General features: G+C 41.7%; 2 protein-coding genes across 2 annotated transcripts; both read left to right on the forward strand.

The window, feature by feature from the left end:
- Positions 1–1,336: 1,336 nt before the first annotated feature.
- Positions 1,337–16,766, forward strand: NUDC (nuclear distribution C, dynein complex regulator). The gene is made up of 9 exons (XM_020778199.3): positions 1,337–1,548; positions 3,883–3,960; positions 6,270–6,473; positions 6,847–6,927; positions 8,608–8,724; positions 9,084–9,278; positions 9,777–9,860; positions 10,482–10,600; positions 14,985–16,766. Exons 1-9 carry the CDS (start codon positions 1,453–1,455, stop codon positions 15,034–15,036), a joined length of 1,026 nt encoding a protein of 341 aa, XP_020633858.3. The 5' UTR covers positions 1,337–1,452; the 3' UTR covers positions 15,037–16,766.
- A 616-nt stretch (positions 16,767–17,382) lies between these two features.
- NR0B2 (nuclear receptor subfamily 0 group B member 2) lies at positions 17,383–23,297 on the forward strand. Its single transcript, XM_020778198.3, has 2 exons — positions 17,383–18,758; positions 22,635–23,297. Exons 1-2 carry the CDS (start codon positions 18,236–18,238, stop codon positions 22,874–22,876), a joined length of 765 nt encoding a protein of 254 aa, XP_020633857.2. The 5' UTR covers positions 17,383–18,235; the 3' UTR covers positions 22,877–23,297.
- The last annotated feature ends 1,417 nt before the right edge of the window (positions 23,298–24,714 follow it).

Here is a 24,714-nt window from a genome sequence, read left to right on the forward strand (position 1 = left end):
AATTTTCTCTTGAATGCCTCCAGTGCTCAGCACCTGCCAAGGTAATTGGTTTCATTGTCACACTGCTCTAACCAATATCCTTCTAATTTTCAGCCAACTCAACTCTCATGCACACAGCTCTGCTCCCCCCTGCATGCACAATTTCAGCCCCCTCCCCAGCATTCTGTCACAAGTGGAACCAAAGGGCTAGACTTATCACTCTGGGTGCACAGAGGAGGAGCCCTGTATGGAGGGAGGTGGAGTTGTGATCTATCACACAGCTGCGCACCTTAGGGTACCTTGGCTTTAAGAGTTTACATTTTCCTTGATATTCAACCTAAATCTAACTTCCTGTAACGTGGGCCTATTATTATGTGTCCTGCACTGTGGGATGACTGAGAACAGATCCTGCCCCTCCTATTTATGACTACCTCTCACGTATTAGAAGAATGCTATCACATCTACCGCAATCTTTTCTCCAGGCTAAACATGTCCATTTCTTTCAGTCTTTCCTCGCAGAGCTTGGCTTCCAGTCCCCTTGGCAAACTGTGGTGTCCAGATCTGTACACAGTACTCAAGATAAGACCTAACCAGTGCCGAATGGAGGAGGAGAATTAGTATCTCATGTGATTTGGAGACTGTGCTTCTGTTAATGCATCCTAAAATAGCATTTGCCTTTTTTGCAGCCACATCACACTGTTGGCTCATATTGCTTGTGGTTTACATCAATTCCAAGAACCTTTTCACTCGTAGTATTATCACTACCATCTTGTAACTGTGCATTTAGTCTCAGGTGTAGAACTTCACACTTGTTAAACGTCATTCTGTTGTTGATACAAATTATTTCTCATTATATATTTGTACAAGCTTAATTTTGCAGTTTTGTCTTCTTTTGCCCTCCTTTTTGCGATGTATATCCTCTTCTCTGATAAACCACGTTCAAATCCCTCATAGCGAGGCGAGGGATGGGGGGGGCAGCACGGTATTGCCTACCTAACAGGGTTGATTTGACATTTCAGTGGCAGAAAAACGGTTAAGGGTTCCGCCATCAGTTATTTGGAAGAAGGGCACGACATAATGTACTAGCCACGTGCAAGACTTAACTCTTTTAAAATTAAGTTTACTCCAACGGACAACAACGCCAACCGCACCACAACCTTCCCCTCTAGTCTAGAGGGCCTGAGACCGCCGAGTTTTCTGGAAGTTCCCATCAGGCAGTTCGCAGGTAACCACAGCAACCGACGCCAAGCCTGGAGTCCTACGGACGGTTCTTTTGACTACCTTTGGACGCTAATTGGAGGAGCCTGGTGCCAATTCGCCCCTGGAGCTCGGCGATTGGTGGTTGGCCTTCCGGAATGGGTGGGGGCAGATTCTCTCCTTTCCGCTTCCGGACACGGTCCTGACAACGGCGAAGAGGGGGGTCGGTGTGGCTGCCGTGGAAACCTAAACGCCGAGGCAACCGAGGAGCCAGCGATGGGGGCCAGCGGGGAGGACTCGGCGGAGAACGAGGAGCGCTTCGACGGCATGTTGCTGGCCATGGCTCAGCAGCACCAGGGCGGCGTGCGGGAGGTAAAATGGAGGGCAGGCGAGCGGGCGAGCGGGGTGGGCCCTGGTTCTTCCCCTCCTCCGTCCCGGGGTGGCTCCCTTCTGGGAGCCTCCTTGCCCCTGTCCCGAGGGACCCGTGCTTTTTCTCCTCCACCGGCATAGCCCCCTTTTTCCCTCTGATTGGCAAGAGCCGGGAATTCCTCTCATGTCGTGGGCCTCCCACAGGCTTCTCAGGGACCACGCGGAGGAGGGGGGCTGTGCTGGTGCACGAGACTTGGGCCGTGGATAAGCTGCTGTGGAGGAAGGTAAAAGAATTGCATTAATTCATAGGAGAAAAAAAAAGGAGAAAAGACATTCCTGGATGTCGCAGGAACGTGATCTTCGTGTTCAGAACGTTTTTACACTTATAATTCGTTTTCAAGTGCAATAATTCTTTGATAACTTTTCCATATCAAAGAACGATAAGATTACGTCTTTTTTGTCTAAATAGCCTTGAGGATGTGAAGAACTCATCCGGTGCTTGAGATTCTTACATTAAAGCCCTAGGAATCTTGGTTTTGCAGAAGTCACACAATCCATAAATTGCATGATTTTCTACAAAACCCAGGCATATTCTGCCCAAGTTCAGATCTCCAGAGGTAGATGAACTGCATCCAAGTGTATTAGATGGTCTAAGAACCCTCAGAACCACTGTCTGTTATTTTCTTGAAATCATGGAGAATGGGTGAAATACTAGTTGATTAGAGCAGTGGTCCCCAACCTTGGGCCTCCAGATGTTCTTGGACTACAACTCCCAGAAATCCTGGCCAGCACAAGTGGTGGTGAAGGCTTCTGGGAGTTGTAGTCCAAGAACATCTGGAGGCCCAAGTTTGGGGACCACTGACTGGCCTAACGTTGTCCCTGTCATCTAGAGCAGTGGTTCTTAACCTTTGTTACTCGGATGCTTTTGAACTGCAACTCCCAGAAACCCCAGTCAGGACAGCTGGTGGTGAAGGCTTCTGGGAGTTGCAGTCCAAAACTCCTGAGTAACCCAAGGTTAAGAACCAGTGATCTAGAGGAGGGACCTGGGAACTACAGACCACTTGACATCAGTCCCAGGGAAAATTCTGGAGCAGATTATAAAACAGTCACTCTCACTCTGCCAAGCACCTTGAAAACAATGCAGTGATGACTAGAAACCAACATGGATTTGTCAAGAACAAATCCTGCCAGACCAATCTCTCATTTTTGACTGGTAAACATTGGGTATGCTGTAAACCTAGTGTTTCTTGATTTCATCAGTGCTTTTCCCATAGTCTCCCATGATATATTGATTAGCAAGTTAACTAAGTATGGGCTGGATAGAACACAGTTGGTTACAGAATTCAACATTTGTACAATATTAACTTTCTGGATGAGGGGCCACATTTATGGATGACACAAAATTGGGTGGAATAGCTATTTTGGAAGACAAACAAAATTCAAAAAGATCTTGATAGCCTCAAACATTGTACTGAAAACAACATGAAGTTGAATAGGGATCAGTGTAAAATTCTACAAATAGATACAGTATATTTATTGCAAGATAGGGGATACTTGGCTCAGTAACACTGTGACCAAGAATGATCTTAGAATTATTGTAGATCACAAACTGAATGTGAGCCAACAATGTGATGTGGCAGAAAAAAAGGCAAATTTATTTTAGGCTGCGTTCACAGAAAGGTAGCCCCCAAATTCCATTAAATACTAATTTCTGTCTATTCAGCACTCAGTATTTTGTCCAGTTTAGACACCACATGCGAAGAAAGATGCTAACAAACTGGAACAAGTTTACTGCTGGGCAGCAAGGATGACTGGAAACCAAGCTCTATGAGGAAATACTGAGAGAACTGAACATGTTTAGCTTGCAGTTGATTATCTGGCTGCAAGTCGAACCTAAAAAGGCATTAGGCAAAACAATTAAGGCCACTCACCTAGCTATCGCTATAGTACAGTACAGTAAGCTTGATAATAACATTGGCCATAATCCTGTTGCTTTGTGTAGTAAACTGCACTAGAGTAGGCTCATTGAATCAACAGGGATTTAGTCAGTGCTTCTTTAATTTTCATTGATTCTGATGGGCATATTCTAACTGGCTTACTTTTTTGAAGTAACTTGTTATTAGAATAGGCCCATTTAAATCAACTAAATTTACAAGGGAGTTGACTCAGTAAATCATAGTGCGATTTACTATGCCAAGCAACAAGATTTTCATCATTATATCTTTAAAGAAGGGGGATACTTATTATGTGAAAAAAAGCAAAAAAAATGTGTTGGCTGGGAGTAGCATGAAAGTGGACCCACTTTTCCTGTGAAAATAACTTATCTTCTCCTTGCAGCTTGTGAACACATTTTTCAGCTTCTTGAGGCGCAAGACGGATTTCTTTGTAGGAGGAGAAGAGGGTGCTGCTGAGAAGGTATCTTAATTTACTCATGACTTGGCTTATGGAGAAGTGATAGTACTTTTTTTCTTTGACTTGCTGAACTCTCAGATTCCTGCAGGGTCATTTTATGGCTGTAATCTACCATGAATTTTCTCTTGATTTGCTGCAATTGGGTGATGTCACATTCAGATGCTGAATCCTTAAAGCAGCAGAAGAGACTATGTTAAGTAGTGTCCCGCCTTGTCCAAGCAATTTTATATGTATAGATATCTATAGATGACACCAGTACCAGTTTGCTTTATTGTTTTGTCTGGAGGTGTGTTGGTGTTCAGCTGTGCTTTAACCAGAGGCTAATTTGAAAAGCTTGTGTGCTGGAATGGACTAATTTAACTCTGGCAGACACCACAGGATCAATAATTCCAGTTTACTCTATTTGTCCATTCCTAGAAAAGCTGTAAGTCCACTTTTCCAGCAGTGACCGTTTAGCCAAATAGCAGTGTTTGCCTAACCTAAATGTGCAGGATGCTGCTGGTAATCTTAAATACCATGTGATTGTTTAGTACCTTTGCTGATTTGGGATGAAGTTATAGATTTGACCACCTCATTTTTAGAATTCGTATCTAAGCTGTCAGGTGCTATAAGGAGATCAGAAAAAAATCAAATTTTCTGACAATCTTTAGGAATTAATGTTTACGCATTCTTCACAACAGATAGGCAGATGTTACAAGCAAAAATATTTAATTTATATACTGATGTGGCATAGACACTACATAAACTAGAGATTACTGGAGTAGGCCCATTGAATCATTGAGGATTTGGTGAGTCTGCTCCCCCTAAATTCTGTTGATTCAAATTGGCCTATTCCAGTTACAACTTGCTTTAGCATAGGAAGTTGCAACTAGGGTAGGTTCATTTGAAACAATGGAGGAATTGATTCACCTGATTGCCACTGATTTAATGGGCCTACTCTAGTGTGTCTTACTATGCTAAGCAATAGCGTTTTAGCAGTTGCCACCTGCTCTTGAACCTTTAGTATTGGCACATACTTTTTGTCCCAAGGAGTTCAGTCAAAGACAGTTTCTAAAACTTGTACAAGATTTGGGAAAATACTTACTGCAACAGACTTTTGATTTGCCTAATAGGGTTTCGGGAGCTTGCAGAATAAGCAGGGGATAAAATTTTAACCGGGATCAGGAGTCTTTGGTTCTCCAGTCTTTTGGGCTTCACCTCTAAGACATCTCGGCCATTGTGTCAATTAGCAAGGAGCTGTGGGAGTTGTACCTTCAAACAACTGTAGACCCAAGGATTCCTTATCACTGATTTAAATTTTTTTAAAATCGGGGAATAGTTTTCCCCTGAATTGTGGCATGTGGAGGAAACCGCTGTCAGTGATAAGAAAACAGATGTGGAAGTAAGTAGTTCATGTCTAAGAATAATAAATATTGCAGTATATAGAATCATTTCCTGTTTTTTATGCTAGTAAAATGAGTTTGGGGCCTTAGTAGAAATTCAGAATTGTAGGTTTATAATAAACCTGCAGATCCCATGCTAAGTTCTGCATCATGTGAAGGAGCCATATATTTCTGTCTGTTATGTCGGATCTAAGCCATTCAGGTACAGCCCTGTTTAAAGATACCGCCTGTCCTTTACCTTTAGAAAAACAACAACACAAAGATAGTAGAGAAGGTCAGCATGATTTTTCTTCAGTAGACACAAGACTCCAACGTATCACTGTCCAAAGGGCATGTGTTACCAATTTCAGTGCTTCTGTTCATGGCCTTCAATTGCCACAGCAGTTATGAAGGTCACCCAGTAGTAGAAACCCTTGAAATTCAGCCAGTTATGCAGTCAGATGACTGCATCACCTCTTGGAGCAAACATGTAGAGCCCTGACCCTCAGTCTGTTACTTCAAAATTGTGGGCAAAGGTACCTCTGTTCATTCCACCCTGTGGACTGGTGGAAGGGAACAGATAAGTCATTCAAATAACTTTAAGATTCACAACTCTTAATGTACCTCTTGCTAATTGCAGAAGTGTAAGAGTTTGGAGTGAATTTATATTTCTGTAGCTAAAAGTATGCACCTTGTGCCATTCGTCTCATGTGGATAACTGCTTAGAAAATAAGTGTTCTTGCTGATCCTCTTTACCAATTTTCTATCAGATCTTGGGACAGGGAGTTGGGCATGATGCTTATCAGTGTTGTCTGTCTTCTAGAAAAGTTTTCCTCCCTCCCCTGCTGCAACTGCAAGCAGAAATCAGAAATATTTCCAAGAAAACAAAGCCACTTTACAGTAAGCAATGTGTAAAATAGCATGTCATAAATGTTTGTATTTTTCCATCAGTTAATCACAGAGACATTCAGCCGGCACAATAAACTGGCTCAGAAAGCACAAAAGGAGAAGAAAGCTCACCAAGAGGCAGAGCAGCGTGAAAAAGCAGAACGTGCTGCTAAACTTGCCAAAGAAGCAAAAAAAGAAGACAGTGAACCAAGGATTAAAGAGCTCACGGATGAGGAGGCAGAAAGGTTGCAACAGGAAATTGACCAGGTGTGACTCCATTTATCATATCTGCCATTTACATGGCAATAGAAGACTGAGTGCCTTGCTTGTGATGAGTTTGTCTCATTTTTATTGCATACTTTAGAGAACTGTAGAAGTGTCAGTGCTGATATGATTTTAGAGTATCTCCTCTTTTGTGTAGCTAACGGTATAGTTTAGCTATATTTTGGACTTAGGGTACTTTGCAGGCCTTTATATGCTAACCATGTGTATAGAAATGGACCACATTACATTCTGTCCAAATGATGTATTGCTACTGCTTTGGTTGAATGCAACAAGTAGGGGAGAACCTAGTGCTGTTAATAATAAATAACATAAAACATGCTTACCCCTCAACTAAAACTATTTTTTCCAAAAACAGAAGAAGGAGAAAAAAGAAAATGAGGCCCAGGAAGTCAAATCTGCTGAGAGTCCAATGGAATCGCCAGAGTCCAGCAAACAGGTAATATGTTCTTGGAGGCTTTGTAGTTATAAATAGATAATTTGTTCCCACCCTAAACCTCCGTTATTTTTAGATGGTTCTTCTCAGCTGAGATCCTGATATGTAGCTCTGTGGGCGCAGTGGTGATGATATCAGCAGTGGCAAATTGTCATTAAAAGCTTCCTTTGGCAATTTCTGGCTGCATACCGCTCCATTACATTCTGAATGAGACACGTGCACAGTGATACCACCTTTAATAAGAGATGATTTGCCAGTGATTATGTCATTGTTGAGCACATGGAGCTGTGCAACAGGGTTTTGGCCCCTCTGTGTTTGCCAGAACATATGGAAATGTTTGGGCTTCATATGAGTAGGCATTCAGAAGAATGATCAAACTTTATGATTGATAATGAAGTTGAAATTGTTAACAAATTTTCTGCACCTTGGTTCAGTCATGAGTCCAAATAGATACTGCAGCCAAGAAATCGGAAGAAGACAAGACTTGAAAGGTAGCTATGGAGGAATTAGAAAAGATCTCTAACTGCAAGAATGTGTCATTGGAGACTAGCATGTACATCATCTACATGCTGGTTTCCAGTTCCCCATTACTAGCTTCATTTGTGTCAGAAAGGCTATCTGCAGCACTTGTGGAGTAGAAGGATCATCTGACAGGATAGTTTTGTGGTCCAGAGTATGCCTTATTGCATTCATAGTCCTCATATTATTGGGGATGCTCTTTCAGTGTCTTCCCCCCATGATTACTATGTACAGATGTGAAAGATGGACAGTGAAAAAAGCTAACATGAAAAAAATTGGTACATTTGAAATATGATGTTGGAGCAGAGCTTTGTGTATCCCATAGACTGCTAGAAGGGCAGATAAGTGGGTTGTAGATCAAATCAAGCCAGAATTCTCCCTAGAAGTGACCGTGACTAAGCTGAGGCTATCGTACTTTGGGCTCATCATGAGAAGGCAGGGCTCACTGCAAAAGTCAATAAAAGCCGAAAGCAAAGGGGAAAAAGGGATACCAAATAAGGGTTGGATTGAGTCAATAAAGGAGGCAACAGCCTTGAGTTTGCGAGAGGTTAGTAGGGCTGTTAACAACAAGGCTTTTTAAGAGGTCATTAATTCATATGGTCACCATGCATTGGAAGCAGCTTGAGGGCATGTAACAACAGTATGGGGGCACTGAGGTGCTTTTGGACTGGGCTGGTGCTAAAAAAATCCTGTCTTTGAGGTTTGGTATCTCTTAAGTCACAGTTTCCAAAAGGATTGTCAAGTTAAAATATGGTAGCAAAACCAGCATATTTATTGTAATATACCATTACATTGGTACTTCAGGTGTATGTAGTTGATGAGAATAAGCAGGCAGTGAAGTTAAAAAGAAGGTGAATGTTGAAAGTACATTTCTGAGTTTCCTATTCACTTATTTCCAGACAGTAGTTCTAGTTCTGCCACTCAGTATAATTCTTCAAATGTTTGGTGAGGTGAACTATACAACATTACAACTTATGCTGTAATAAATTTCTTAGTCTTTGAGATGCCACAAAGGTTATTTGTTGGATTTTTAAGCAAGCTAACCTTTTAAGAAATTTGAACTACAATATGTGTGCTCCAAATGTTTTTGAACTATTACTTATATAGGTGATACAGCGGCAGAGGGAATCTTATTTTTTTACTGCTTTCCTTGCATCTCATTAGGATACAGATGATGAAGAAGAAGAAGATGAGAAGGACAAAGGCAAGCTTAAACCAAACTCTGGGAATGGAGCAGATCTTCCAAACTACAGGTGGACACAGACCCTCTCTGAACTGGATGTAAGGACAGATTTGAGAACTTGAGGGGTTTTACCTAGGGGCAGATGGGTTATATTTGTTGTAGCTGGGTTGAATCACTCAGATAATAAGCAGTGAGTCTAAGGAAACATTCTATCTCTTGAATGTTAACAAGAGGAAAACAGAAGGAAGGTGAATATCACTGGGAGTCAGTCAGTCTTCCTGTTCTCCAGCTTGACAGTAGCTGCTTTTTATGGCACCAGCTTTCAATACAGAAAGCTGTTCCAGATAGGAAGTGGACTGAAACTCATTATCACAAACACAGATCTGTACCTCGTCCATGGCAGAGGTGTATGTATGAGAATTCATTACTCCCTCTTTCTCTGCTACCCTTTGTCTAGCTGGCCATCCCATTCAAGGTGAACTTCAGGTTAAAGGGAAAAGATGTGGTGGTCGACATACAAAGACGGTATCTGAAGGTGGGCCTGAAGGGCCACACTCCTGTGATTGACGGCACATTATACAATGAAGTGAAGGTGGAGGAGAGTTCCTGGCTAATTGAGGATGGGAAAATTGTCACTGTGCACTTGGAGAAGGTAATAGCAAAGGATTTTGGATTTAAGCATATTGATACTTTTGCCAGAGTTTTAAATTCCTGCTTTGTATCTAGGGGTGATAGTTCCTGAAGAGAGGAGATACAAAATTTAGCCAGCAGGCTAACTGCTAATTCACATGTACTATCGTATTCTGATAAGCAACAAAAATGGAATGTTACCTGACAGTCTCTGATCACTAATAAATAGAAAACTCAAAATCCCAAATTCACACGCCCCATTCAAGAAAGGATACCCAGTTTGCTGTAGAGAACAGAGTTATGAACTAGAACTCTGGAGACCTATGTTTGAAAGCCTGGCTGGCAATAAAGAATCACGGTGATTGAGTGTACGGTTGAACTGTTAAAACCACTTCTTGCTTAACCTTAAAAACCTTACTAAGGTTGCTATAAGTTGTTTCTGAGTTGATGGAACATAACACATGTTCAGGATGAGACTTTTAATTTTAAAATGTTTAATTTTGCTGTATCTTACCTTTAGATTAACAAGATGGAATGGTGGAACAAGTTAGTCCAAACCGACCCAGAAATTAACACCAAGAAGATTAACCCAGAAAACTCAAAAGTGAGTGTATCTTTTACTTTCAAAGTAAACAACCCTTTGTGCCCATTTTGCAAACTTTGCTATACAGTATGGCAATTGAAGCATAAACCTAGCTGCTAGTTTTGAATTGAGTAAACTCACAGAATCAGTGAGATTTACGTAACATTCACTTACCATTCAACAGTAGATTTAGTGTCTACTCATAACAAACACTTTGATTTAGGTCTTAATCATTTGCAATTCATGGCTGAATCAAAGACATTCTGCCAAACTGCCTAAATTAAAAGTAAATTTCTCTAAGGGGGGCAGATACTCTTTTTCAGACTGTTGCCAACAAGGAAGAGTTGATGTTGCCAAGGGCTAAGCAGGTGGTGCTTACCCAGCTCAGGACCTATGCTTTGCAACATATACATGAACTGCTGCTACATGGGTGGGAAGTGACTAAAAAGCAGTGGTCAGAAAAGGAAGGACTAGGACAGGAAGCGGTTTCAGAAATCTTGGCACTATCTTGAAGTCACATTTTGTTTTAAAGTGTTTTCTACTGTGAATATTTTTGACGGGTTTTATAGGTCACTTCATAATGCGGCTCTGCGCTGTGGGAATATGGACATTCTTTAACAATATCTTTTTGCAATTTCCAAGCTATCAGACTTGGACAGCGAAACCCGCAGCATGGTGGAGAAAATGATGTATGATCAGCGGCAGAAGTCCATGGGGCTCCCCACATCTGATGAGCAGAAAAAGCAGGACATACTAAAGAAGTGAGTAGGGCAAATTTTGAGTTTCCTCTTGGAATGCCGTATGAAGAGGAAGAATGAGTTTTCTCTCCCGGTAACTGCTAGTTATCTCTACAAAGTCATCTGCAGGTCAGGCGCTGGTCTTAGTCCAGCAGATAGGGCACTGTAGGTACTCATGGGCCTGGCAGTACCATCTCGGCTTGAACCATGATGTGATGTCTCTGACTCTAATCTCCTTGTTCCTCAAAACCAGATAACATAACTTTCCCCCACCCGCAAATACAGGGATCACTGCTTTTATCAGTTTATTGCAGTGCTTGGCAGAGAGCTGCTCAGAAGCTTTTGTGAGTACAGTAATTCCCCTATTACGGCCACACAGGGTGATGCTCTGTGCTCTCAGGTTAGAAACTGGCTAATCAAAGGGCACACAGCTGCTCTTGAGCAACTCTTAGCATCTTTGGTGGGACAGGAATTACTGCGCTGTAGGCAAGTGAGAGTTGCTGTACAAAGCAGCCCTCTTCATGGCTAAATTCCTGAGACAAAATCTTAATATTGGCAGGCATTAGATAAGAGCACTCACTTCTGATGTCTGTAGAGACTGACTTAAATCACTGGTATTCCCTAGATCCGGTGAATTGCTGATGTACTGAGGTGTAGCACTATCATAGGGTACGTGGCAAAATTACAAGGAATATTTCTTCCTCTTCTAACATTTGCACCATAAAATCCTTTTACAGATCCATTGCATTGTATAATTTGCTTACACAGTAATTTGTTTTAATTCATTGAATTATTTGCATTTATGTGTAGGCTATTAATTGGCCAGTGAGTGCACATTGCACTGTTGGGCAGTATGTGAGTTAAATAAATAACGTTCTCTACATGTCTTGCACTTACAAGAAATGGCAAGGAGACTGATTCCAGCTTATTGTTTAGTTTTGTCACATCTCAGCTCATTGATCATTTTGGGATTTATTTGTCATTTAGCTCTGAAACTTTACCCCCCACCCTCTATTAGACAAAATTCTCCAGCCTCACTGTTTCCCCTTCTCCTCCAACTCCCAAGGATGTGTGTTCAGGAGAGAAAGTGTGGCCGTATGCCTTTACCTTAAGAGCGTGGGCAGATCTGTCCTGTATCAGACCAAAGACCTATATTGCCCAGCACTATAGGGTTTTCCAAATTGGCCAACTAGATGTCTCTGGGAAGCCTACAAGCTGGATATGAGTACAGCAGTCTTGTGTAGCCTAATGCATGGGTTACATAGGCATGCTACCTGTAATACAGTTCCTGAAATATAGCCATCCTACCTTCTGATGTCCCTCAGTTTTTCTAATTCTGTTTTATAGTCATCTGTGTTGATGGCCATTGCTATGATTTATGCAGGTAAATTCTGTTGTCTGTGTGATGTGCAAATGTTATCAGAATGAAATTTGTTTAGACTTCAGCAGATTAATGCAGTGTCAGCCAGAATCCTGTTGATAATTTATATGTGCATACATAAATAGTGAAACTCGCTGCAACAAATTGCCACTAACTAGCGAGGGACTGACTGCTCTATGCAGTGCACATCCAGTTGCACAACAGGCACACCTGGCAGCAATTCACTGTAGTGAATTATGCAGCTTAACTTACACATGCATAAATCACCAGTCGGATTCTGGCCATCTTTTCTCTGCTGTTGCTTAACATTTTGGGCAGCTGAACTTGCCTATCTTGCCCAGCTATATAACCCATCTAGTGGAATAGCTTATAAGATGGGAAATCTATGGTATAGTCTTATAATAACTCACAAAATGTATGTGTATATAATCTGCTTAGTATGCATTGTTTTTCTATTTCTTGAAACATTTTCATCTCCTTCTTTTGTCTTGCTCTGAGTGTTAATGTGTCTTTGTTCCCTTCTCCTGCTTGGGATGAATGAGTAGCTGGATAGGAACAGAATTGTCACAAAAACCGTTAGTGAAGCTTGCAAACCATACGAAATCTCCTGCCTAAATTGTGATCTGATGCTGCTGAATTATCATTCCTGACAAGATCATGGTGGGCAGGGTTTTGAAGTCAGAGCAGATCTTATCAGAAGAGTCTGACTTCTTACCAAGATTTCTTTGAAGTCGTCCTTCACTCAGTAGCATTCTTACTGTACAAACAAAAATTGTGTTTGCACAAAATGGAAAGCTGGTTTTATAAGCCGGGTGTGATGTGTCTGACCTGAAGGTAATAGTTCCCAAGGGCACATTTGATTAATTTGCAGCTGCTCATTTACAACTGTAGTATGTTGTAACGGGGCAATTGTATTGATATTAATAATGGGACGGTTGATGAAACATTGTATGTCATGATCCGTGCAAAGCTGCAATAGAAGTACGTTTGTTCAGACATGGGATTTTATGCAACGCAGCACCTGTTTCTTTCAATTTTTTTTTCCTGGTGTGGTGATAAATTTCTTCAGTGGCCACCTCTTGTCCATATCAACTGATTATCATTGTCATATAACAGCTATCTTCTCTTTTGGTAATTTTTTCTCTTTGGGTGTATTTTTATGTAAAATATTATGTAATATATACTTAGAATAGAATAATTTCCAATGAGACTCACAAAATTCCCAATCATGCAACATAAAACACAGTGTGAAACAAACAATGGCATTTTAACACAATAAAGCAAAGCAATAATGATCGTAATACAATGCTTTAAATAGCATTTCAGCAACACAGTGCTGACTCAACAGGTCTGCATAGGCATTATAATCATTTTTATCTTCGTGATCATGGTATCTCCCCTGCCAGGTAAGTAAATTAAATTGCTGCAAGACTTGAAAGAAAGAGGGGGAGTGGGTGTGCCGAACTGGTTGCTATATTACAAGGCATGTGCAATGACCTGGATTAAGGAATGGATAACTCTAGAAAATCAAAGGCTGTTGAAATTAGAAGGACACGACTTAAAGATGGGATGGCATGCATATGTATGGTATGGGAAACTCAAAGAACACTCTCAGTTTGAAGAGCATATCATCAGGAAGGCTTTAGGGATGATATGGCAGAAATTTCAAGCACAAACTTATGAAAAAATCCCAATGTGGGTAGCACCAATAGAAGCATTTTCATTTAAAACCTTGAACCAGAAAGGAAGGTTAACCACATATGAAAATCTGCTAACAAATGAATTGGAGATAAGGAACAAACAAGAGCTCGAAAAAATGGGTATAGCGGTGGACTGGTGGTCAATGGCAAAATTAGAATCAAGATATAAAAAAGACAGGGCTGTGGGTTTTTTTAAGGACAAAGTTCAGGTAGACAGACTGTGGTTATATACAGATGAAGCAATAATTAAGAAAATGTATACCTATTTATTAGAATATGAATTAGAAGATGAAAGGGTGAAAGAAACAATGATAAAATGGGCAAAAAAATTTGGGTACAATGTAGATCTTGATAATTGGACAATGATGTGGAAAGAAAGCAATAAGATTTTGAAACCAGCAAATTTAAGAGAAAATGTACTCAAAATGTTCTACCGATGGCACTATACACCCATAAGATTAGCAAAAATGTCAGAGGGTAACAGTAACATATGTTGGAAATGTAGGAAAAAGGTTGGAACTTACTACCATATGTGGTGGACATGTGAAAAGGTCAAAATCTATTGGACACAGGTATGGGACTTAGCAAAAGAAATTATACAGCAGAGATTAGAGCTGAAACCTGAAATGGCATTATTGAATGTCATTTCAGGTATAAATGACAATAAACTGAAGCATTGTCTTATGTATATACTCACAGCAGCTAGATTACTCTGGGCCCAGAAATGGAAAACAGAAGAGGTTCTGACGATGGAAGAGCTGTTAAAGAAACTATGGGACATGGCTGAGTTGGACACTCTATCAGAAGCACTGCGGGAACAGCCAAGAGACTATGTAAAACAAAGCTGGGGACTAATATATCTCTGGGCCCAGAAGAAGACTAAAGTTTAGGGTGAAATTTAGGATACATGTAGAAACTTATTAGTATATGCTATAAACAGAGGTAGGGAGAATAGAGGACTAATGAGGCTGGAATCTTTGACTCCAAGGGGGGGGAACTTCAGATAGAGGGGTAATTTAGGTTTGCTTTTTTTTCTTTGCCATATGATTTTCTTTTTCTTCTTTTTTCTCATTTCTTTTCGTCTCTTCGTTTTGGTTTTCTTTTTCTTTTTTTGGTATCTTGTGGCTTTTTGTATGATAAAAAACTTAATAAAATTTATTTTAAAAAAAAGGAAAAAAAATAATCATTTTTATCTGACACCTAGAACTCAAGAGTTGGCACAAGATATAGTGTCCTGAAAAGGGTATTATTTAACTTATATGTGACATAGCTTTGCTGGTATCCTTCTAGCTGTCTTAACTAACGAATGCTTCTTTCATTCTTACAGGTTCATGGAACAGCATCCAGAAATGGATTTCTCCAAAGCAAAATTCAACTGATATGCTTTTGCCTTTTTCTTCCCCCCCCTCCCCCATTAAGTTTTAAAGTTTGAAAGCAAAGCCCAAGCAGGGAGAGTATGTACTTTCTCCTCAGCCTTGGAGGGCAGTGAGTGCTCATATTATCCTAGAGTGAGCTTTTCACATGAAACAAAGCTGTGTTACTTAATCCATGTAGCATGCTGTTTAGGCTTCTGGATTTGTAACAGTACTACCAGTCATCTGACACCTGTTTTATATTTGTGTGCAGACTAGTATGTCAGAGATAGAAGTGAAGTAGAATAGGGATCGATAATGCAAATACTGCATTTTCCTTGAGTTTCTCCTAGGGGTAGTCCAACACAGTGGTTCCCAACCTTGGGTAACCCAGGTATTTTTGGACTACAACTCCCAGAAACCCCAGCCATCATAACTGGTGGTGAAGGTATTTGCAGATTGCAGTCCAAGAACACCTGGTTTACCCCAGGTTAGGAATCAGTCGTCTAACAGATTTAGGAGGCTATATTTGGTTGCAATTCTTTTAGAATCTAAAGAGGTACTCTACCTTCACTTTCCTTTGCTCCCCAGTTTTTGTTTTCAAGCTGAGGATCAGAAATCTTCCATGAAACACCCTGTTAGTACACCCTGTCCCACTAGTATTCCTGTTCTTAAACAGGCAACTCCTGCAGAATGTTGAGTGTAGCAACACTTGGGAATGGAGTCTCAGAAAAAATACTGACAGAGGAATCCATGAGTGCCTCATGCTTGTTGTGCCTGCACTGTAATTGCTAGCAGGGAGATGTAGTGTAGGAGTGATGTGTGTTGACCCTTGTGCATACACCTGTTGAGACATTATGGTGAAAGCAAAAATTTTGCATGACATATCTTTGTATCTGTCAGTATTTTTTTAAAAGCTCCAGTGTTGAGATTACAAATATACATGCATATACTTGAAGGAGTAGTCTGCCATCTAGACATGATTTGGGTGAATCAGAAAGATATAAAATTCTTTGGACCAGTGCTGAAATAAGCCACGTCAAAATCTGGTATGTTGTTGCTACTTCCATCATAGCAAATCTGTCTGCTGTCATGATCTCCTTCTTGTTCTGTCACACCTTGATTGTATGTGTCTCCCTCGGAACACTAGAGGTTTCAGTTACAAACATGCTTTGGCCTTAAAAAGGAAGATCTAGGAATTGACAGGCTCCCTTGAACACCTCACACATTTAAGGAAGTTGATTTGCATTCTATACTTGCGTTACCAAAGATAAATTGATCTGTGAGAACTGTGAGTCCTGATTCATTGCAGTCTTCTTGGACCTGGTGCCCTATAGCAATGTTGGACTGCAACTATCATGTGACGCCAGCATGGTCATTGGATGGAAGGATGGAAGTAGAAGTCCACCATATCTGGAGGATGTCAACATGTGAAAGACTATCCTAACATGAAGCAGATATTCTGTTGTTAGAAAAAGTATATTGGATGGCAAGTGGATCTTTGGTTTGTTGAAACTAGTTATCCTCCTGTTCCGTAGACATTCCCCTTTCAGTGCTGGATATGCCAAGCAAGAGCCGTCTGGATGTTCTTTTCCTCTGTTGCTTAAAACAGCTTATATTCTGCATGTACAATTAAAAAGATGTTGTTTCCATGGGTTGTTACTCTGGGAACTCTGTTTTTTTCCTGTCTACCAAAATAACCTAGGAACCACTGTGAAGTGGTGGTTGGCAGCTTGAAATAAACTGTTCTGTACCTTCCTTAACATTATAATACAAGTGTTTGTACAGTCTTCAATTTCCTCCAGTTGAAGGAAGAGTGGTGCCATTAAATGCAGTGGGCAGCCTGATGATCTCCAACTGATTGAGACTGCAGCTCTTATGACAATGTTAGTACGGGGGTAGGGAGGGTTTAGGGATAGAATTCCAGAACATACAGAGCGTACGTACCAGGTTGCCTTCAGTATAGATGCTTCTTCCAGTATGCTAAACACGCAAGAGGACAACCTTATTGCTGACTTTTCAGTCAGCTGTAGGCTGTCAAATGATACACATGCTTCAGCAGTCTACCCCCATGCCCCCACATCCTTTCCTGAGCTGACAGGGCAACATTGATCTCTTTCATCAAGTACTTTATGACTATTCTGCAACTGGAAAATTCAACCATGGAACAACTGGGTTGATGATATTTGTCATCTTCTGAACTTTTCAGAGGCCTTGATTGTCCACTGATCCTTTCTTCCTAGCACACAACTCAGTTTCTTCCCGTTGCTTTTATAGCTCATAAATTATGTGTATGATCTCCGCATATCTGATTACCTTTCTTCTCTTTGCTGACTAGCAGCCTGTAGTATGAGATCCAAAGGGACCAAAAATTCTGAAGGAGAGGGGAGGTAGAGGGAAAGGAGCCTTAAGTTTTGCAGAAAGGTAGAATATCCATTAAAGAGTGTGTGGGTAAAGGAAATGAGGGTCCTTCTAATGCTGAGGGTCTAACGTTGCCTTCATGTTTTCTCTGTGCCTTTTTATGTGTTAAATTCATTACAAAGGTGCCATGAGTATACGCTCTGCTGTACTTAGTCTGTTAGGTGCACTTTGTAGTGAGCTTATTAATTCCCTCACCCCCTATCAGCAAAGAGCAACTATCCAAGTTAAGCAAACAACCTACAGGTAAATTGACTTCCAGGTTGCTTGCCCCAAGGCTAGAACTTAATGAGCTCTTTTGCCACTGGGTTGTCTTTGCTGGGCTGTAAACCATGTATATTTACATCTTGGCAGTGACCCCACCATATCCTGAAATCCTGATTACACACCTGAAGCCTTGGTGCCTTGGTACAGCCTGGGTTAATGACTTTGTTTATACTGATAAGGTCAATCCAGATAAAGAGAGTCCTCCGAGTCTCCTGGCCCTGGCTGGCACCTTCATTGAGAAAACCTTTCTCTGTGCCACGTGAAGACTCGGGCTTTTCCCCCGACCAATCGTTTCAGGACTGACTTTGTTTTTCAATGAGCCACTGGTGCTTGTCAAAGGGAGGTCAAGGCTGTTGAGGAGGGTGATTTCATTCACCTTTCAGGGCTGTATAAGAGGAGTGCAGAAAGAGCAGCCCTAGGAGGAGCTATAAAGTGACAAAAAGGTGCCCATCGCAGTGAGAAGCCTGCACAAGGACCAGGTTTGGAGCAAAAAGCGCCTATCTGACAAGTTCTGGCCAGCACACTCTGCTCCGACGTGGACATGGAGTGTGAGAAGTGTACCTGCTACCACAAAGAGAACCAGAACGCCATCCTGTATGCCCTTCTGAGTCAGAATTTGAGTCACTACAGGGACAGCCATGGTCCTTCTCAACAGCACTGCTTGTGCCATAAACGCCGCACCGTCTGCCTCCAGACCCCTCAAGTTACCTGCCAAGCCGCTTCGAATGTCTTGGTGAAGACCATCAACTTCATGAAGAACTTGCCCTCCTTCCAGCTCCTGCCTTGGGAAGACCAGCTCTTGCTGCTCGAAAGCTGTTGGGCTCCCCTTTTCCTTCTGGGGCTAGTCCAGGAGATGGTCACCTTTGAGGTGATGGAGACGCCAGCTCCCAGTATGCTAGAAAGCATCCTCCTCAATGGCCAGTGCAAGAGACCGGAGCTGCAGAGAGCGCAGCCCACCCTGGCCAGCGTGCAGCGTCTCCAGTGCTGCTTGAACTCTTTCTGGAGTCTCGACCTGAGCCCTAAAGAGTATGCCTATCTAAAAGGAGCCATTCTTTTCAACCCTGGTAAGTGCTGCTGTACGCGCACAGTAAGAAAGCCCTGGGTCAAGGATTGTGCTTTAGAAATCTAGCAGAATGAAAGACGCCGAGTTGCACCCTGCTGTAAACAATGATAAAATGTAGGAACTTTTCCAAGAGGTTGTAACCTGATACATTTTCTTAATTGATTCAACGTTTGTGCTTTAGTCTATTGAGGAAATTTGCATACAGTTTTTTAAAAATTAAAATATCATTTATACTAACCTTGAAGTTCTTTTTCTGAGTCCCAGGGCTTATGTAGCCTCCCCCCCCCCCCCAAAAAAAGCCATCCATCCACCAGAGAGCAGCATTAGCAGGCTTGTCGGAAGCCTGACCAGACCAGCATTTAAGAAAGGGAAAAAATCCCAAACAATTTCTTCCCTTTCTTAAAGCCAAATAGCTACCAAGCATTCCCTGGAGTTACAGATTGCTAACCAATGTGTTGGAACGCTGGGAGAGGAGAAGGAATGGAGTGGAATGCTGGACAAGGTCTGACCGTCACCCCAAAAGGCAGTAACTCTGCAGTATCTTGTACTACTTTCCTTTTATGTTTTATGCACACGTGTCCTTGCGGTAAGGATAAGTTTAGAGAGAGCATTGCTCTTGCGGGTGGGTGAATGCATCTTCAAAGATGATGCCTTCGATTGGTACTTTTTATACTTGCTTCTTTTGGGTTCATTAAAAATTAATTATTGGGCAACATATTTGAGTTGATTTAGACGTTTCGATGATTAAAAAGTGTGCTGCTTATATACTGCCTCATAGTGCTTAAAGCACATTCTGGGCGGTTTACAATTTAATTATGCAGGCTACACATTGCCCTCTCCCTCCCTCCCCTAGCAAGCTCAGTATTCAATTTACCAGCTTCAGAAGGATGGAAGGCCGAGTGAACCTCAAGCCAGCTACCTGGGATTGAACCCTGGTTGTGAGCAGAGGTTTGGCTGCAGTAGTGCAGTTTAACCACTGCACCATGAGGCTACAATTAAGGACTAGAACTCTATCTTTTCATGTTGCACTAAATCCAGCTAATCTGAGTGACCCATTCTAGCATTAGGATAATTCCTCCACCTATAAAATATAATTTCATGGTTTCTTTCTTTCTATAGCGCTATACTTCTCCAAAGCATAAAGAGCTGTTTTATTTCAAACCACCCCCTCACACCATCTTCCAGTCATACTTTACACATTCTGCTTTAACATCTCTTCCAGTCTTGCAGCAGGCAGGTACTAAGCATGAAAATAGCATGGTAAGGATCTGTTTCCTATAGTCACAGACCAATTAGCAACTGTGGTTATTGGGTTCAGTGATATCCCTCTCCAAGGGAATCAAGGCAGTATCTGTGGTTTTTCTCAACTTCGATTTTGTCTTCAGAACCACCCTGTAAAATATGTTAAGGCTGAGCAATGTGACTGGATCTGGGTCACCCAGGTAAGTGCCATAAGTCACTGGGAATTTAACCGGGATCTCCTGCATCCTGGTCTGTTATTAAACAGACAGATGGGCAGTTCTGGCACTCCAGAAACACAGCTGGTGAATTTTGTAAGGGGGAAACATCTGCACAGTTGTCCATCCATCTCTAACGGCTACATCTCAGATATTGAAAACCTCCGAAAGTCTTATAGCTATGAAAAAATGTAGGCAGAAATTTCATATATAGATGCTAAACAAATAAGTTGCACGTAAGCACCTAAGTCAGATTTATGAACATAAAAAATACTGTAAACATTCTCTTTTCCAGGACCTGCAAGTTATACGGGTCTAATGCAGCAGCAGAAATTTTTAATAGGAATTTCTTTTGCTTTTGCACCTCCTGTAATATAAAATGCCCATGACTCAGAATCTGACAAGCTGCCAGCCATGGTGATAAGTACAGTTATTGTGACTAAAAAGGTTAGAAATCCAGCAGTCTGCACTGCCTGTAATTTCAGGAATAGCAAATCTCAGAAAGAGCAAAGTGCTAACGTAATAAGGACAGCAAGTTACCGGTACAGTACTGTACTGCAAATGCCACCTCTGGTCATACTAGACATTGCAATGTTTAACTTTGTTTTACTTCCTATGTTTTACTTCCACACTTGAACCCTCAGCTATGAAGGAGATTTCCTCTTGCTAGGCAGTTTTTATGTACAGTGACATTGCTTGGCTGGAGACCTGGCTAATTGTTTTACAGTAACATTTAGAAAACTGCTGCTCAAACCTCATTTGTAAAATGCAGCATTCATTTCCAGGGCTGCTTTTTCTATATCCCCCTTAATTATTATAACAGTCTATCCACACATAGACACTCAAATCACATTTTGGCAGGAACAGCTGGTCCCTACCCTCTTTGTTGCCTCTTTCCCTACATGAAAAGCAACAGGTCTACAGAGTAAGTGTTTCTCCTTGTGTATAAGCTCCTGCGAGCAAGAGTCATCCAGGGCTGCTCCAGAATCTACACATGAGCAGGAATGTCGCCTTTGTATTCCTTCTGCAGAAAGCAATAGCTGAGAAGGAGGGGCCTCGGTCCTGCTAAAGACATGCAAATATATCTTGATTACAATTCATGCTTTGTAGGGGGGAAAAGGCAATGGTGGAAAGATCTCAGAGTTTAGAAAAATGTCAATAAGCAGAGCTTCCCCCATTCTTTGGGCTGCCCCATAAATCCAGTTTCTGCCCCACCTTTTGCCTGCAATGAGCGCTTTATTGTCTGAGTGCTCTTGGCCTCAGAAGAAAGAAGTCAAGGGGCACCTGTGACTACAGTGGAGACTGGAAGACCTTGAGTGTTGAACTACCAGGAATGTTGGCAAGTCTTTGGGTCTGAGGCTGGGTCTTTGTACCAAGCCCCAAGTCTGAGTCCCTATTAAAAACAAGCTTTTTCCTCCATAAAAAAAAGGGAAGGGTGGGTGGGTTCCGAGTTGCGAGTCCAATCTGATTCATTTGGACGGAAAAACCTGCTGAGTTCGGTTGCCATTGCGATTTAGGTCCAACTTGACATCAAGTCCCATGACTTGAGTCCCCATGACAAGGTTTAGTGGAAGTTTGTAGTTCAACAGTTTCTAGAAGGCCACACATTCCCCCACCTCTGCTCAGCCTCCAGGCACTCTTCCATTTAGTATGTTCGAACGGCCAGACCTGTTGAGCATCAGCACAAGAAATCCATCACTTGCCTTGCAAGGAGAGGCACATAAGAAGACAGGGCATTTTTGGAACGTTCCTGCTCTGAACTGCCATTCCTTTAAAGCACAGGTGGTCAAAGTGCAGCCTGTGAGCCCCACTTTGGCCTCCAGCACTCCCAGGGATCGTCTCCTACATCCTCCTTGCTTGAATGTATGCCTTAGGAAGTCCATCATGCCACTCTAGGGCACACTCTAGGGCACACAGGAGGCAATGTTGCATGTTGCGGGCCCTCCAGCAGCCCTGAAGCCCCCAACCCCCAACATGTGTTTGCATTTTTTAAAAAAAGATGGTGGCTAGAAGGCACAAGGGAGCGTTATTGTTCTTTTAGAAGAGGCAGCCGTGTTAATCTGTGCAAGTATATAGGCAAAATCCAAAGAAACGGAACAAAGCAAAAGAGAGAGAAACATATGGGACTTGTGAACAATGTGACTGGCTGATTTATAAGTTAGAGTAAATTGTGTGTGTTATTCTTTTAAAAACTTTTGAAAATGTAGCAAGAACAAGTTTTTAAAAATGCTGGTTGGAGTTTTAAAATTTAATTGTAGTTATATTTCTGGCTGTATTTATAAGACAATGAAACTGAATACATTTGAATGCACATGGTAACTTTGCATAATTTTGTCTGGTTCTAGCTGTCCAGCTCATCTGGCAATTTTACGGAGTCAACATTTAATTAACCTGCATTTCCTTCTCTGTTTCCCTCTCAGATGTACCTGGTCTTAAGGCTTCCTCCTACATCGAGAGCCTCCAGAGAGAAGCTCAAAGAGCACTCCAGGAAGTCTTAGCACTTCTCCATCTGGAGGATCAAGGCCGTTTTGCCCGGGTCCTGCTGATTTCCTCTTCCCTGAAGTCCATCCCTCCTGCCCTCATTACTGACCTTTTCTTCCAGCCCATAATTGGCAACACAGACATGCTTGAGCTGCTTTCAGATATGCTGCTCATGAAATAGTCTCCTTGGCTGCAAGGTCCTCTGGAGGAGGTAGCTTCTGGAGTCATTCACCGCACACTCAGCTTGGCATTCAATTCCAGAAAGCAACAGAGCTCATCTGTATCATGCAGGAGATGAGAACAGCCTCCTCCCAATGATGTGTTTGTAGACAAAGAGGCCACTGGCTGCCAGGCCTCTCTTTGCACATGCCTCAGAACACTAAAGGACAACTTCCAGCCCGCTCTTACTGAACTACCTGCAATCAAGCCTACTTAGAGCAGAGGAAAACCGCTGCACTGGAGCAGCATTGCAAGTTCTGCCTGGGGTAATGGTGTGTCCCAGTAATGATACCCATTGCCACCCACTGTGTAACAGGGGTACTTACTAAATGTTTTTTTTTTCAATCCATCTACAGCTGTAATGGGAAAAATACATTGCACACTCATGTTGGTTTTAACTGCTATTATTTCCCTTCCCCATCTGCAGAAATACTGTACTGGAATTATATTTTGATGCCACTGCAAGATTTCACTCTTACAGATTCCATGCCTTCACTTCCAGACTCAAAACACCCAAGATTTCTCAGTAAGAGCAGTGTCTCTTTGTATTCGAGATACTTTCTGAAATCCATTTCATCCAGATACAGTAGTTTGCTTTTTTAAAAAGAAAGCTACTGCAAGTAAATCTACATAAACAAACGATGTAAACAAAACCAAATTCCATTATCATTTATTTAGGTTTCTAGGTGCCAATATGTTGTCCTTCCAAAAGGCAATGGCGATTACTCTCAGAAGTGTCTGATGTGAGTTAATGTTAGCTGTTGGTTACCATTGTGCCTAAGAACCTGAATGTCCTGTCTTGCAGATTTATTGGGGCAATTTCTCTTTGTATGTGCCAGTTAAGTGGAGAAGAAAAGGCCTCTGAGTACATGCAAGAGCAAATGTTCCCCTCTCAGATGTACCTGATTTCTTCCTGATTTCTCTCTTATATTTGTGTTGAGTTATAAAAAAGGGCAATGATACAACAGGAGATACAACTGCTATCCTGTTACACCATTTGGTGTGAGCTGCTCTGATACAGTAAAGTCTTTGGTTTGACTCTGGGGGTTCTTTATTACTATTCAGCTTTTGCTTCTGGTGATATTAGGGCCAGAAAGCTTAGTTCATTATCCTATCTGTTCCACAGCAAATTTCCTCAGACTCCTGTTCTTAATATGAGTTTCTCAATGGGACAGCATCTCCTGTCTTCAGTTTATAATGGCATGTGCATACTTGTACAAGTGGTGCCCCGCTTGATGATTACCTTGTTAGATGAGGAAATCGCTTTACGATGAAGTTTTGCGATCGCAAAACAATGTTTCAAAGGGCAATTTTCATTTGACGATGATCGGTTCCCTGATTCGAGAACTGATTCTTTGCTAAACGATGATTTTAAAACAGCTGATTGGCAGCTCTCAAAATGGCCCCCCACTGTTCAAAATGGCTCCTCGCTGTTTTCAGGACTGATTATTTACAAGACAGGCACCAAAAAATGGCTGCCCTACGGAGGATCTTTGCTGGACGCTGAGGCGTTTTGCCCATTGGAATGCATTGAACCGGTTTTCAATGCATTTCAATGGGCTTTTTCATTTCACTTGACAAGGATTTCACTTAACAGCGATTTGAACGGAACAAATTATCCTCATCAAGCGAGGCACAACTTATCATCTTTGCACATATTTGTGACATCAGTATTTTGTGAGTGTGCTTGCTTGTAATTTGTATGTAATAAGATATGCTAAGTTATTATTTTTTAAAAAAATAAATAAAAGTATTGTGCAATGTGTGCAATAGTTGTTGTGAAGCCCAAACGGATTGGAA

This window comes from Pogona vitticeps, chromosome 9 (genome assembly GCF_051106095.1).
Source record: "Pogona vitticeps strain Pit_001003342236 chromosome 9, PviZW2.1, whole genome shotgun sequence".
NCBI classification, from domain to species: domain Eukaryota; kingdom Metazoa; phylum Chordata; class Lepidosauria; order Squamata; family Agamidae; genus Pogona; species Pogona vitticeps.